This window comes from Echiichthys vipera, assembly GCF_963691815.1.
Source record: "Echiichthys vipera genome assembly, chromosome: 6".
NCBI lineage: Eukaryota > Metazoa > Chordata > Actinopteri > Perciformes > Trachinidae > Echiichthys > Echiichthys vipera.
The window spans coordinates 21,440,416-21,455,920 of NC_139831.1; the positions used below are offsets into that span (position 1 = coordinate 21,440,416).

The 15,505-nt window shown below is 39.4% G+C and overlaps 2 protein-coding genes across 4 annotated transcripts in view; both read right to left on the bottom strand.

The window, feature by feature from the left end:
- LOC310948387 (transcription factor COE1) overlaps positions 1–4,892 on the bottom strand; it is a 55,685-nt gene extending 50,793 nt beyond the window's left edge. For all 3 annotated transcript variants that reach the window (XM_083915484.1, XM_083915483.1, XM_083915482.1), the window contains exons 1-4: positions 4,082–4,892; positions 3,057–3,213; positions 1,977–2,040; positions 1,131–1,186 (exon numbers count right to left, since the gene is read on the bottom strand). In XM_083915484.1, coding sequence (XP_083771610.1) covers positions 1,131–1,186; positions 1,977–2,040; positions 3,057–3,213; positions 4,082–4,215 — 411 coding nt within the window. In that variant the 5' untranslated portion in view covers positions 4,216–4,892. The remainder of the gene's footprint in view (positions 1–1,130; positions 1,187–1,976; positions 2,041–3,056; positions 3,214–4,081) is intronic.
- An 8,235-nt stretch (positions 4,893–13,127) lies between these two features.
- il12ba (interleukin 12Ba) lies at positions 13,128–15,231 on the bottom strand (the record flags this gene model as incomplete). Its single annotated transcript, XM_083915438.1, has 7 exons — positions 15,208–15,231; positions 14,685–14,969; positions 14,437–14,542; positions 13,896–14,089; positions 13,592–13,776; positions 13,230–13,351; positions 13,128–13,134 (listed from the first exon to the last, which is right to left on the bottom strand). Exons 2-7 carry the CDS (start codon positions 14,884–14,886, stop codon positions 13,128–13,130), a joined length of 816 nt encoding a protein of 271 aa, XP_083771564.1. The 5' UTR covers positions 14,887–14,969; positions 15,208–15,231.
- Positions 15,232–15,505: the final 274 nt, after the last annotated feature.

Genomic DNA, 15,505 nt, shown 5'->3' on the forward strand with positions numbered 1-15,505 from the left:
GTGTGTGTGTGTGTGTGTGTGTGTGTGCGTACTCCTGCGTGTGCATATGTGTTTGTGTGTGCACGTATGTTTATATGCTGTGTACAGTGAGCAGTTGGACTGCCAGACTGGAGTATAGTGCACCATCTGGTCCATACAGCACAGCGTCCAAAAATCTAGTCTGGTTACCCCTCCAACCCCACTCAACATGCTCTCCAGGGCTGTGATCAACCTGCACGCGCACACACACACACACACACACACACACACACAGACACACACACACACACACGCACGCACACACGCACTCGCACACACCCCATTCGACAGACACACGGACACAAACGCACAATCACAAACGCGCCTCACAAACAACATCCCCTCCTACTATTCATTCTAAGGCAAACTCTCTTCAAGCCTAATGGCACTAGAAGCAGAATTGGCAAAACAAAAGTCCTGATATCAAAACAGCATTGAAGAGGCTGATTTTCTTAGTATCTTTGTCATCCTAATGGAGAATTCCCTCAGTGTGCGCCAGCCCACATGTGCGCCTCTGTGTTTCTTTGTGTGACTGGATTGGCCATAACACTCTGGGATAGTTTGTTCTGTTTCACATTGAGGAAATGAGGGTCAAGGTCCTCAAAGAGTGAGCTGGTATGCATCACTGTCTCTCTCAAACACTAACACACAACTGCTTCTGCACCTCACTGAGATATTCACACACTATATGAGCACAATCACACACACACACACACACACACACACACACACACACACACACACACACACACACACACACACACACACACACACACACACACACACACACACACACACACACACACACACACCATCACCCCTTACTAGCTGCTGTGCAGAGGTAGAGTATGAGGACACATGTCCTCTACTTTTCTGGGCCTCTGTAAATGTATTCCACAGGTAAGACAGGTCGTTTATCAAGCCGGCTATGCTGTGCTGAAGTTGAGGGTCTCAGACACAGGCATGCAGCGGGGGGCGAAAGGGGGGAGCAGGAGGAGGAGGGGGAGGAAGGGGGCGACTGGAGGTAGGGGCAACATTCAGACCAACACACAACCACCAAACTGATGCATTGTTTAATTTTTGGACCTGCAGTTCAATGCAAAACCTCTTACCTGTTTAGTCATAGAGTCAATGAGACGCACATACAAGTCCTGCTCTGTCCTGATCCCTGCAGAGACAGAGAGAGAGAAATGGTTAAGCAGCAGGGTTCATATCACATCTGGGGCAAAGCATTTCCCATTCTAGGGGATATTTCAGATCACAAGTTGTATCCATTCTGACTTCCCCTATGAGGCACTTTATGAAAACTGAATGAGTCCAAACTGATACTAATGACTTTCAGTGTTTGTTGCATGCTGTCAGTTTGTGAATTTTTAATTTACTTTCTTAACCCCTTAAGAAAGATTTTCTCTCTAAAAACATTTATATAGAACTTAATTATGAGAACGGGGACATGAGGAACAACTGAGTTTTCTGTGTTATATAATCAATCAAATGTAATCATTTAATCAGCAAGAGTACAAAAAAATATATTTAAAAAATGTTAAAGGAGGATTGGAAACGTTTATTTTGCTAACTTGGTTTGTTTACTGTTGACTGGAAAAGATGCATTTACTGTAGGAAGCAGCAAGCTCAGCATGATAATAATAATAAAATCATTATTATTAATAATAGCCAAATAATAATAACAACAATAATAATAATAATAATAATAATAATAATAAAGTCATGTGTAAATACCAACATTTAAATAATTTTCTAAGACACCCCCCCCCCACTAATCCTTCATGAATAAAAAATATATACATAAGAATACAAGAAGAAGAATACATGAAACAAAAAGACGGAGTGACCTAAAACATTTGTTTCCTGAGTTTTCACGTTGGTCTAGCGTACATAATTCACTCACTGTTTTTTTTTTTTATTACTCCATAAAAAATGATGGCAGCTAAACTCACCGTTACTGTAGAGGAGCTGAAGTCTATAATGGATCCCATTGTTGGTCTTTTCCCCCGTCGTTTCCTATGAAAATTAAACCAAATAGAGCCGCTCAGAGCAAGCAAACCATCTCCTCCTGGGACTTTTACTGCGCGTCCATAACTTGATATTTTTAGTCTCTCTCACTGTGATCACATTTAAAACACTAAGTATCATTCACACAGACAGATAAAGGAAGAAGACAAAACTCTGTTTGTAACTGAAACAACTTGTTAAATGTATCCTGTAAACTCAATAATCAGACATTTAAAAAAAACACCACAAACACTTCCTTTACAAAGAGGCCTATTTACAACCTAACCCACAGCATAATGGAAACAGAAATTGTTTAGAATGTGACCACAGACATTTAACACATTTAATAAGAATAACGTGACATCCTCACTAATTAAATATTCAGTAAATAACATTGTGTAGAATATTAAAATACTTTAATAACACTGGCCAACAGTAGGCAGGCATTTGGATCTAATAAATAATAAACAAGTGGATACTGAATGCTGATGAATAAAACAAGCATTTAAAGTAAAACGCTCACTTTTAACGCCACTCGTAAACAGATCAATACACTTGATCGACGTGTCAAACGCTAATATTGATGTGAGTTTAGACAATTAAATATCGCATCTGACAACACCTGCAGGAAGAAGGCAACACGCTGCGCTCAACTGTCAGAAAAATGAGATTTAATATTATCAGTGGGGTGCCAAAGTGTCCATGTACTTGGTTTACACCTTTAAGGAAATGAGTTCAAATTTAATTTCGATGTTTTTAAAATGATTAAGAAAAAGTAAGATAAGCTGAAGTCTGTAACTCTTTCAGGAAACCACATCTAAAAAAGCCTTCAGGATCCCTGCTGTGTGCGTCTGGCCACTTTGTTAAAACACGTCTGGTAATTTATTAGTATACTATGTCGGGCTTCAGTCGATGCTCCGCTTAAATACACGTATGAAAAGCTTATTTAAAATATGTTGTTACAAGCTGTCATGTGGTGACAATATCTATGGGCCTGCCTAAATTTTGTGAAATGTCAAACTCACCTTTTCCTTCTCTACAAAGTCGATGTAGGTGGTTCTCTCTATTTCCACCGGCTGACCCTGTCTGTCGTATAAAGCCAGCACGAAGTGGAAGAAGTTGGACTTGCGGAGGTTGGAGGGCGGCTGTTTCTCGAAGTGTGCCCGAGCAAGTCCCACTCCGCTGCGGACACAAGCACAAACCAGCACCATCCACCACGAAGGCAATTAAAATGAATTAATTCAGTAAAAATGCAACATGAGAGATCTGCTTCTAAAATCCACTTTACAGCCGCTTATGTTTCAGCCACTGTCCATTTCAAAATCCATAACTACATATAATTGTATTAAAACATCTTTCTAATGCGCACACACCCATCTGACAATTGAATCAACAAAAACGAAACAAACACGTTCAAATATTAAGCTATAGGCCTAAAGGGGTTAATTATACTTATTTATATTACAGGCAGAATTTGGACAGATGAACTGGTCTAATGATTGGAGGGTCTGCTTTCAATAAATGTGTGGTGTTTTATTGTAACCAACTGGATTCACAATTAAGAATTTTATTTTATAATTTGTAAGAAAAAAACTACTAAATTCAAGGTGGAAAAAAATAGTCATGCATGCAGTCAATGGAAATAACCTATTCTGCTTTATCAAAACCAGAAAAAGAAACAACCACCGAAGTGAGCAGAAAAATCTTGAACACACTCCCACAGCATACTTTCCACACACCAAAGTTAATCTAAGCCTTCATTTAAATCCTGCGAGCCTAAAAGTGCTTGGAGGTAACTGTGCTTTCCGTCCAGAAATATGCTAAACCACCCTGAGCCACATACAGTATTATATCATGTTGGGCTTAGAGCTAGAAAAAAAACTTATAAAGCCAGCAGGAACTGTGGTTATCCAACTATACGTCCTCTGGGAACGCGTGCTGCCCCAAGTGATACAGCCTCTCCGTCTTTAACACCGCACATCTTAACGACTCTCTCCCCCCGGTCTCCACGCCCCGGTGCAGCGCAGCGCCAAGGCCGCCTCAGGCTCACCTCTGGGCGGCTGTGTTGGAGTCCAGCACTCCGGCGCCCTGCATCCATGTCCGAACCGCGTTCATCCCGGCCACCATGGGCTCTTCTTTCATACTACTCCCACTCCTCTGGATGCTCTCGTGGATGCCAAACATCAAAACGCACCTTCGCACTGTCGCTATCTCTCTCTCACTCTCTCTCTATCCTCCTCTTCTTGGCTCCCTCCTTTTTTTTGCCTGCCTCCCCTCCTCTTGCGTCTGTTTGATCGCGCTGTCAGAGGAGCAAAGTGGCGTGGTCTATATCACTTGGCGTTTAGTTGCGCGTGTGTTTCTCAAAGTAAACAAAAGATGCGACATGTGGAAGGAAATAGGGGAGCTGTCAGCATCCAGGGTTAGCTGCACCTCATGTCAGCGACTCCACAAGAAAAAGAAGGGGAAGCAGCAGCGGCGGCGGCGGCGGCAGCGGCAGCAGCGGCAGTAGCTGTGAAGATGAACAACGATGAAAGGGGAAGCACAGGATGAGAGGCTGCACTGAGTTGGCGACAGTCCCCCGGATCAAGGTGCAGCTGACAAAAACACAAGCAAAATGTCACTTTTTTTTTCTTGCAACAAACAGTCCAAAGTGAGGAAAAAAACAAGGAGATGAAACACGTTCCACCCTCCTTCGATCGTTCTGTATTTACAAAGTCTTGTCCTCTGCTCAGATGAATGAAACGGAAGATTGCGCGCAATTAAGAGGCAGTCCTGGGCAACGGCGGCTCCGCTCCTCGTCAGCTCCTGCTCGGGTGATTTTGCGATCTATTCTTCCCTGAGGAATCACTTTGGACCATCTCTGGGATGCCAAACAGGAGAGCACTAGTAGGTGAGGGAGGCGTGGTCTACAAAGGCGAGCGGGAACGCCCCCAAACACAGTTAATAACACAGACAATCAGCTGTCCACCAACCCCGACCAGCACGCTGCCCGCACCGCCTGCCTGCTTGCCTGCTGTCCCCGCCTCGTCCCACGCAGCGTCCCGCCCCAGCCACTTAGCCAGAAGCTGTGCACGGTGTGTGTGTGTGTGTGTGTGTGTGTGTGTGTGTATGTGTGTGCGTGCGTGAGCGTGTTCATGTGTGTGCAGTGTACGTGTGGGTTTTGTGCGTGTGTTTAGAGTTGACAATTAAGGTTTTCACGACTATCAAACATCAGCTCAGGGGAGGGCATTAGTTTAATCCAAGCAGTTTGCCCGCTGAGACTAAAGGGCACAGTGACGAGGAGAGACCCCGGGGCTGCTGGAACATCCATCGCCCGTTTGCCGCGTTGTCACTTGAGCTGCAGCTTTGAAAATGTGCCCGCTGTCTGTCTGCAAAAACAAGACGAAACACAATCCGTTCAAATGTTTACACGAGCATCAGATAAAGCGGATTTTGTCTCATTATTATGTCACACCACAATGAGAGGAAACTATTTGAGGAATTGTTGCACTACTCACTTGCGTGCAGATTTCAGTGTGCGTTGTGTCAAATTAATTCAGCATCAACAACTGGATACCATTATTTGAATTTTCCACATCGTGCATGAGTGTTTCTTTGAGAGAGAGAGAGAGAGAGAGAGAGAGAGAGAGAGAGGGAGAGAGAATACAAAACTCACTTAATTTGAACATTTAAATGTTGTATTTTCTCAAAAGAATTGAATCCGCCGCGTGTTGAGCAGCCCAAGTGCTCATTCAGAGTATCAGCTCTGATAGATTATGAGCTTAAGAAAGTTTCAGCTCACAAAAAGCCTGGCAGCCGCTACCCACATTTTTTTTCTGTTACAGCCCAATGGTTTGAAATTAGCTTTGATTAGATGCATTACAGAAATCTTGCGGGACTAAGTGCTGAATCCAAGATAAATTTGAGGATTACAGCTAAACTGCGCTGTGTCCCGCTGTCCAAAAAAAATTTGCAATCACTCGAAAATAACTGCTCCACAACAAAAACTGTGAAATAATAATAATAAAATGCATGGTTGCTCACAGGACTATGGAAATAAACGAAGCACGAAAAACAACTATAATCCAAGTCCAGTTTACAGAGAGTGAGCGCGTTAACCCCATCAGTCCTGTTTCCCCCCATCATTACAGAGTCATTTCTAAATTGTCTAATTGAATTGTCTGGGGGCCATCTGTTCAATAAGTACTGTTTGTTTCATTCTAATGAAGTGGAAAGAAGGAGAGAGTTTGTCTGTTTGTTTTTATCAAGGGGGCATCTTCAAACATTAAGATTATATCAGGAATTGTTGAATTGAATCAGTTCGACACGTTCATCTTGTCGGGATCACAGTTTAGTAAAACTGCACAATTACAAAAGAGCCTCGGAAAAAAGGGTCATGATAATAGAACAAAATCCGCACAATTTTGTGTACTAAAATTGTATATCTATAATTCTAATACTTTAACACGAGTAATACTTTCATTTTTAAGCAATGATATGACATTTTTGAGTCACATGTCTTCATACCCCGTGCAGCCAGCAGACAAAAGTGTCTCAGCAGAGTCTGATAAATGCCATAAACGGTCGAGGTTGGACACCTCCCCGCAATCATCTCATCATTGTCTATAGATGTTTATTTATGTCTCTGCTGTGGTGGGAGAAATGTGACCACCCCACCACGTGAATACAACATATAATAAATAGTGATAAATCAAAGCAACGTGAGATAAAATGTCCCTCACACTGATACTGTCTCAAACACACACACACACACACACGCACGCGCACACACACACCCACACACACACACACACACACACACACACACACACACGCACGCACGCACGCACACACACACACACACACACACACACACACACACACACACACACACACACACACACACACAGGTTCAGAGCTATCCTTCAGCACATTTGTTTGACTGTGGCCGGCTCTATCGCCATGATCCTGTCTGCCTTGGTCGGCATGCGGCCCAGCTTGAACACCCGAGCCCCCTGGGGTGGCATATATATATCCCCGAGCACTATAACACCGTTAGCCCAAATATCACCGTCTCAGTATCCAAAAACAGAGATGTCAGGTGGGGCCCAATGATCCAGCCATGTTAATACTGTGATTTACTAACTCCACGGCACCCAGACATAAAGGTTTGCAAAATATATCCGGCCATTACGCACAGGCAGGAATGCGCACGCCATGTAAACGATGCAAAAGCGTGTGTATATGTTTGTGTGTGTGTGTGTGTGTGTGTGTGTAAACGACTTCCATTCAAGTGTCTACATATGGGAAGGTTATTAATAAGCCCTGCGTTATAACTCTAATAGACATTTTGAAGTAAGTGATCAGAAAGGAGTTGTAGGCGCTGCAGTCCGCCTTTTGTATAACCACCAGATGTTCTCGTAAATCATAAGGTTGGGCTGATGATAATAATGGCCTGATTGAATTGAAGAGCCATAAAAATGACTAGTTGTAAAAATCAGACATATGCTTATGCGAATGGGCCTTATGTCTTACAATATGCTCTCTAGTCGCCATAAAAGAAGACGAATATAGATGTTAACCATTTAAAGATACGGACAAGATACAAGCAGAATGTTATTTCCTTGATACCTGCATTTAAAAAAAAATGTTTTCATGAGTGTGTAAATAGTTTCTAAAACATGCAGGGATACCATTCACTGCTAAACTGAAAACAAGCAGATTTAAAGATGATATCAAGGGCAAACATGATAAATTGTCTGCACTTTTAATACATTATTTTTGAATTTTTACAACACATCTGTGGCACTTCCTAATGATGACCTCTCCCATTTTACTTCAGGTGACTCAGAGACCAGTCAAGCAGAAACCCCAGTACGTGAATTTGGTGCAATGTTGCTATCTAGTGGCTTAAAAATGACATTGCATGGTTAAATGTACTATGTTTTGCATCCACTTTAAATCACTTGAGAGAGCAAATTGTATTGATTTGAACTTGTAGGCAAGACCAAAAGATAAGCTGATCATGGGGATTCAGTTAAAATCAGTTGTTGTCTTAAGGGGGATCTACCAGAACGTCTCAAACTTTCCTGATCGTTGTCCTTGTTCTGAATGTTATTGTCTTTTTATGTTAATGATGGATATACATTTTCAGTTTTGTGGGGAGGAGTAAGCATTTAATACGCATTGAAGGCAGAGGCCAAATTCTACATTTGCTTTAGGCAGCTTGGCTTTGTATTCAATTTCAAAACAACTAAATTGTGAGAAGTGCTTTAATTCTAACAAATGATATTGCATTTGAATGAAAAATGCCTATAATTTCATACTAGATTAACACTGACTGGGGCTTCATTTTGACTACTCAAAGTGGTTCCTAACCATTAAAACAAATCTGTGCTTCATTAAAACTGTTAGTGATTAGTGGCCGGTTTATCCAAAGGCTATTTGTTATTGTTGTTTTATGTAATTAAAGTCCTGACAAATAAACGTGTCCAGTAATAAATGCTTAGAGTAAAGGAAAGTCTGAGAAAAATGTAACAATGTTTTTTTGTGCAGCAGTTTTTTCTGCCATGATCGATCAGCTCTACCAGCGACACCTTTAGAAATAATTAGATCACAGTCTGCTGATCTTTTTTTCACACTTCTCTTTCTGAAAAAGACATAGATCAGCTTTTCTTGCATCAAATATGTTCACATTTCTCACATTTGTAAAAACATGTTGTTGTCCTCTGTGCCACAAAATGTCATGATAACGTTAAAAACTTAATTGAAGCAAGCTTTTCTCCCTATAGTCTCATGTTCCAGATGCAAAAGAGCAAAAATGATTCAGCCACAAAACTCCTGTTCAGCAATAGAGTTCATTACGTCTCAAAGTGGCGTCATCAGGACTGGGTTGACCGTGTATTGATGGCTACAAAACAGCCCCACACCTACCCTTTGACCTCTTTTAATTAAGATAAATACTGCATTTTGTTTCGGTGAAATCATGTGAAACATGCTGCACACAATACATCATTACAGTGAGACTGGACCCAGGGTCAGAGCTGACTCATCAGCTTCATAATGCAGTTAATTATCCTCATCAAAGTTTCAGATGGCTACCTACAGTACATAACCTATTCCCCCCTTTGATATCCACGTTGAGCTACATACTGTGCTCATGTCATTATAGTGAAATATAGATCACTGCTGTAATTTACTAAACAAGGGAAACAATTAGCCGCTTAATCTGTTATCCCTTAATGTCATATTTTTCTATAACTTATAAAATAGTGACAAAACTATAAGATAGTGCAGGAGAGGGGAAACAATCTGTAATAAGAAAAAAAAAATAGTATGTAGTATGTATGTATATGTATATACTGTATCTGTGCATACCTACACACGTAAAGAAAAAAAGACTTAAATCTCTTGAGGTGCGCTTAAACGATCAGTCGCTTAATCAATTATCCTTTCAGTAATATTTTAAGCATTTTATGTTAAGCAATATTTTAAGTGCCAAATACTTACTGGTTCCTGCTTTTAAGATTTTATGTTTTTTGACATATATGAAAGTTAACTTAGTATATTTCTGTTTTGACCTGAAAAAACAACAGAAAAAACAAGCAATTTGAACATCTCATATTGGGCTCTTGGAAATTGAGTGGGATTTTTAAACTTTCTGACAATTGTTATGTACAAAATGTTTAATTGATTAATTGAGAGAACAATTTTCAGATTCATCGATACTGAAAATAATTGCTAGTTGAATCCCCACTGTATCTTCATTATTTAATGTCAGAACTCAGCATACACATACATGACCTTGATAAGATCTTCGGTCATAAATGTCACTTTCAACTGTGCCATTACAACAGAGATCACATTGTTCTTCCCTTTGACTTTACAAACAGGGGGAAATGGACAAAAGTAGAAATGATTACCCAAAATGTGTCAAGTGCCCTCTGTAACATAAGAACGTACTACTAAATACTCAAAGGTCAGGAGCGTGGGGTGAAACATGTGCGGTATGTGTCAGCCTCCGAAAGTAATTACATAACTTAACCTCTTCTGCCTTTTGTGATGGGGAAGTGAAGGTTCATCACAACCTCCTGACCAACTGAGTTACAGACCAATACTGGGAACAGTGGCTAACTTTTATGTGTGATATTGTTTGTTTGTGTTTTTTTATGTGATGTGGAATTTTGGTAAAATAAATAAATAAAAATGTGTATCCACTTTTTTATATCTGACGGCTGATTAGTCTCTATAGAATAATACTGTAGTGCTTTAACCTAAACGTTTCTTTTCAGCACTTATTCTCTTTTGTAGTGTAAACATTGTGCAACTTTTTCTTCAGTGGGATATGAAATGTGAATAAGTTTGCAAATGTGAAAGCAAATAAAACATGTGCTCACAATCTGAAAAAAATTAAGCTGCCTGGTATGCAGAGGCTTATTTTATACACTGATCATATAACTCGTGAAATGTTGATCTGTGAGATAACTAGTAAGTATTGCTGTCAAATACATGTAGTGTAAAAAGTGCAATATTACCCATGGAAATGTAATGGCGTAGAAGTATAAAGTAGAACAAACTCAAGTGGACCTAAAATTTGTACTTCACGTTGGTGGATGTCGGGGAATAACAATTAAAAGCAAATATTGCTGTTACACACAAAAAAGTATGTTCTAGATTTACTGTAATTCATCTGTTTTTCTTTTTGTAAAATGCCAGATAATGTCACCCAATCTAAAAACGAGAACAATCATTCTTTGTTTGAACTTCTCCTCATTCATGTCGGCAGGTCATAGTCACATGTTGACGACTCTTTATTTTAAGGGGCCAAAAAGGTTGCACTAGACTAACCCAAGACTTCTTATTGTGATGGCTAGTGATGAATAAGACATAGCCACTAAACTGATAAAATATACTATCACATTGAGTTGCAATGTTTAGTTAATTAGATTTATTCATTTCCAACTATTTTGATAATCATTTTGAGTAATTTTTATTTAAAAAAAAAATCCAAATTCTCTGATTTCAGCTTCTCAAATGCGAATGCTTTCTGTTTTCTTTAGTTCTCTGTGACAGTAAATTGAATAATATATTTGGGTTGAGTCAAAACAAGACCTTTGAGGATGTCACCTTGGGCTTCTTATAGTTCACTAACAGCATGATCTTTTCATGATCAATTCATCTATAGATCATTTTCTCGATTAGTTGTTTGGTTAAATGGTGAAAATTGTTGATCATGATCATCGTAAGGCTCTGCTGTCAGAGGGAGAAGTTACTGTCACCAAAGGTGCGTGCAGTGACAGAACCCGTTTCCTTAGAGCAGACACATAACTTATGTGGCATAAGGCCCTTTCGTGATTTAAAGGTCAATGCCCTGCAGTGAGCACTTACATGAATTCACCACGGGAGAGTGTGCTCATAGGAATGTCTGAAACAAAGCACATTGGGGAACTCTGACAGCTCAGTTTTCATATTACTATATGAAGTTCAGGGATTATGAATAGACTGCCCCAATACCTCATTTTCATTAGTTTATAGCAACACTTCATTTTTAAGTTTGTTTTATGTTTGTGTGTATGTATGTGGTGGCTATATCGTACTCTGTGTCATCTTCAGTAAGTGTGTGTATGTTATATATTATAATAATATAAAGAATAATATAATATTTTAGTAAGATAAATATATTTGTAATAGAATTATGCTTTGTTTGATATAGAACAAGGATAATTGAAGAATAACAAATGGAAGTTATTATTATTGTTATTATTACTATATAGATAGAAGGCAAAATATTTCAAAGTGTTATTTCAGTAATATTTATTAAAAAGGAGTGGAATTAAATAAGTTTTTCCTTCCCTCTTTATGACTGCCCATTAATGTATGATAATTTTGTTTTTTTCACATATTCAAAATAAACCAAGTCTGGTTGTTTGTCAGCTGATCAAATGTGAAAGTGCGACTAACTACTGAACTAATGTGTTTTATGATGTAAAACAGAGACAAGATGGTAGAAGTCCCAAAATTGTGATTTGGTTGTAAGTCGAATAAATGAATTTGTACCCAGGAAAACAACCAAGAGAGATTGGAGGAAAAGACATTATAAACAAAACTGCATGTGTCTCTTGGCATGCAACAGTGGAAAGACCAACGTGCCAGATAAAAGCTGAACCGTTTTGTTATTGGTTAAAGGGTGAGAATTTCAACTAAAAGCCACAGTCTCACCCTCCTGGTTAGGGGAAAGCCATAAAACCCTGAGCAGCTGAAGACATTTAGACCTTTTGTTTATTGATCAAATAGAAACAGTTTTTGAGGTTTCTGTTCTCTAATAAAAAGGTACGAGGGTAGGTTTAGAGTTTATAGTTAAAGGTAATACTAGAATGCTTTGTCCAAGCTTCAATAAAGACTTTGACAACATCACTTCTGGTAATTATAGCTGTGACAAGGATGAAGCTGCTGTTTGTAAATGTGTTACAAAGGGAAATCCAATATTCAGCAAACAGTCACGTGAGATAGTAGAGATGTCTTGCGTTAGGCAGGGAACGAGAAACATTTTATTCAATCAAATTTTATTTCTTCACTTGTTAAGAACTATAATTAATAGTTACAAACTGCATGATATAAGATAATGAAAAATATATAAAAGCATATATGTAAAATCAAAATGTCAAGTTCTCTTTCTTCTGTTAAGCACAGTTTTTTCTTTGCAGACATTTGTTCTTCTTGAAACCCCTCAATCTGTAATGGAATACAAATAATAAGGAAATTAGTCTGAAACAACTATTATTTTTTCCAATTATGTTTGAATCAAGCCAGCAAAATGTATTCATTTATCACTTTTTAAAAAAGTAAAAGTTACAACCCTGTTAATAAGGGTTAAAAAATAAAAATCTTTAAAAATAAAGTTAAAAAAGAATTCCATTACACATATTTTATAACTTTCTTGTGGTTTCCATGCACTCATTTCTACATACAAATGATACATAAAGCAGATGTTTTTCTCGAAAGCATTAAAAATGTATTTTTTCTAGAAACTAAGGCGCAAAAAAAAAAAAAAGACAATCTGACAGAACGAAATTTACTGAAAAAGTAGACAGAGTTTGCTTTTCAGGTGGGGGGAGAGTCTAGTGACTGGCAAAAGATGGGGAAACACTGAGGACAACTGGAAACATTGGAGGGGGAATACAAGCTAAATGTCCCACTTCCCACCACTGGGAGGCACTGACCTGATATGGCTCCACTTGCTCCATTGTGAGTTACTGAGAGGATCCTTAGCACGGACACAGACGGCTTTAGCGCTGCGCTGGACTTCAAATCTACAAACGTCTGTACAGTTGACTTCCAAGGTCTGAGAAATAAAATCAATCAACACCGTTTTTTGTGCAATACTTTTACTGTCTGGTTTTGTCATCTGACACACATATTTTCATTCATTTTAAGTGATGTCTTTATTATTATTGTTTAGTTTCTTCTTATTTGTTTGTTTTAAATTGTAACATGTTCAAAATAAATCAAAACAAGATGATCAGTCTAGTGATCATCTTGTTATGATTTATTCCACCGTTAAAGTCAGAAAGGTCCCTCTCACCTTGGTGGCTCTTGAGTGAGTGCATGGGTTGTCACACCTTTTGCATCCCCCCTTGAGTTGTGCAATCTGGAACGTGAGAGGGAAGTAGGAGTAGGGACAGCTCCAGGAGCTCGGGTATCTCCATTCTATCGTAGCGGCAGTGGCGGTAGTGTTGAGCTTGCAGATTGTCACTTTGTCAGGTTTCACTGTCGTGGCCGAGAGCAAAAGATAAGAGTCAAGCGACAAGGAAAGGGGAAAGAAAGAAATACACAGGTGAAAGACAGTAAAATGAAAAAAAAGTTGTCCAGTCCCAGAGCTGTCTCACCTATCTCTGACAGGTAAAAGTGTTTAGAGTAGCTCTCCACCAGGAAGTGCTCCGTCCTCACGTAGACAGTGATGAGAATCTGTCGGCTCTCCTCCGCGTAAGGGCAATGCTGCTTGTCCAGGCACAAGATCCTGTTCCCACTGTCGTCCACTGAACAGCTGAATTTACTTTGATCGTCATCGTTGTCAGAAACACTGCATGAAACAGCATACAAATGTGTCTTGTTGTTCAGATGACAAAATGATTTTGTAGTTTGCGCTTTGATTTCCATGAAGAAGCTATAGCCACTTCTCTCATAGACATATAGGCGAAGGGGCAAAAACATCCCTCAGGAGGTTTGTATTATTTTTTACATTAAGTCTGATCCCAAGACAGGACCTTGACCCCTAAACGACATTTTAATAAAGTACTTTGTTATGTTTCCTTTCATAAGGAGGTATTTATGGATGTCACTGTGTAGTCGCAGCTTTGACATGAGTCTGAACATGATGTTATTATTGGAGAGCGAAACAGAAAACATTTCAGCAGTTTGTGAGCTTACCGTCTAGCTTTGATGAATGCTACTTTGCCAAACCGACTTCTGTGCCAGGTCCAAGAGCAGTGGAACCCTCCGTTGTAATTTTGAGCAGAGCACTTTAAATAATCTTCTAATGAGAGACGTAACATAAACATGCACAGATGGGAACACACAAAAAAAAAAACAAGAGGCAATGTATCAGTTGGAATAATTCCCCAAATCTAGCTGCTGCATGGCATTGTTAATGCAGTTTTTTTCAAATTAGACTGTACCTTGGTCGGTTTTCACAAGAATTTTCCTCCTGTTAGTTTTGTCCTCTTGGATCAGGACCGCAGTGTGATTGAGGAGTAATCCATCCTTGCCATGGCAGGTGTAGTTTCCACCTCCTAAGCTTTCCTCCAGCTGCAAGAGATATGTGTTTCCTCTTTGTTCTTTCTCAATTCCGTTCTTCCTCCAAAAAATATCCTTGTTCATGTTTTCTCTCCTCGTAAGCTCCTCTGGCTCCAGGCAGCTCAGGGGATGCTGGCCCACAGTCCCATCCACCTCCACGACCAAGGCTAATCAGAATCAGAATTCTCTTTATTGTCATTATACTTAGTACAATGAAATTTTGTATGGCTTCTCCCGTACACAGTAAATAAAATGAAAATAAAAAAACAGAGACAAAGTCAGTAGGCAGCAGCTGGCAAATAGTGTGAAAACAAAACGATGACGATAACAGAGGACTCACAGGGATTGACAGAGGGATTAATTGAAGTGAGTGAGTTATGGGTTTTTCATAGAGAACAAACATACTGTGGGGCAGCAGAGTCCAGTGGCTTGTTGGATTTTGATGACTGCCTTGCAGAATTGCGCAGAAGATACTGAAAAGAAATACCTCCATCTGAATAATGAAGAGAAGACAGAGAGAGAGAGAGAGAGAGAGAGAGAGAGAGAGAGAGAGAGAGAGAGCACAGGGTAAATAACAAAATAAAGGAAATAAACAATGGATAAAGATACTACATCTTGAATTAAGAAAAAGCCATAAAATAGGTTGGAATTATTAAATCTAATAATGTAACTCCATAAATTCGACAATACAACAACATCTCTC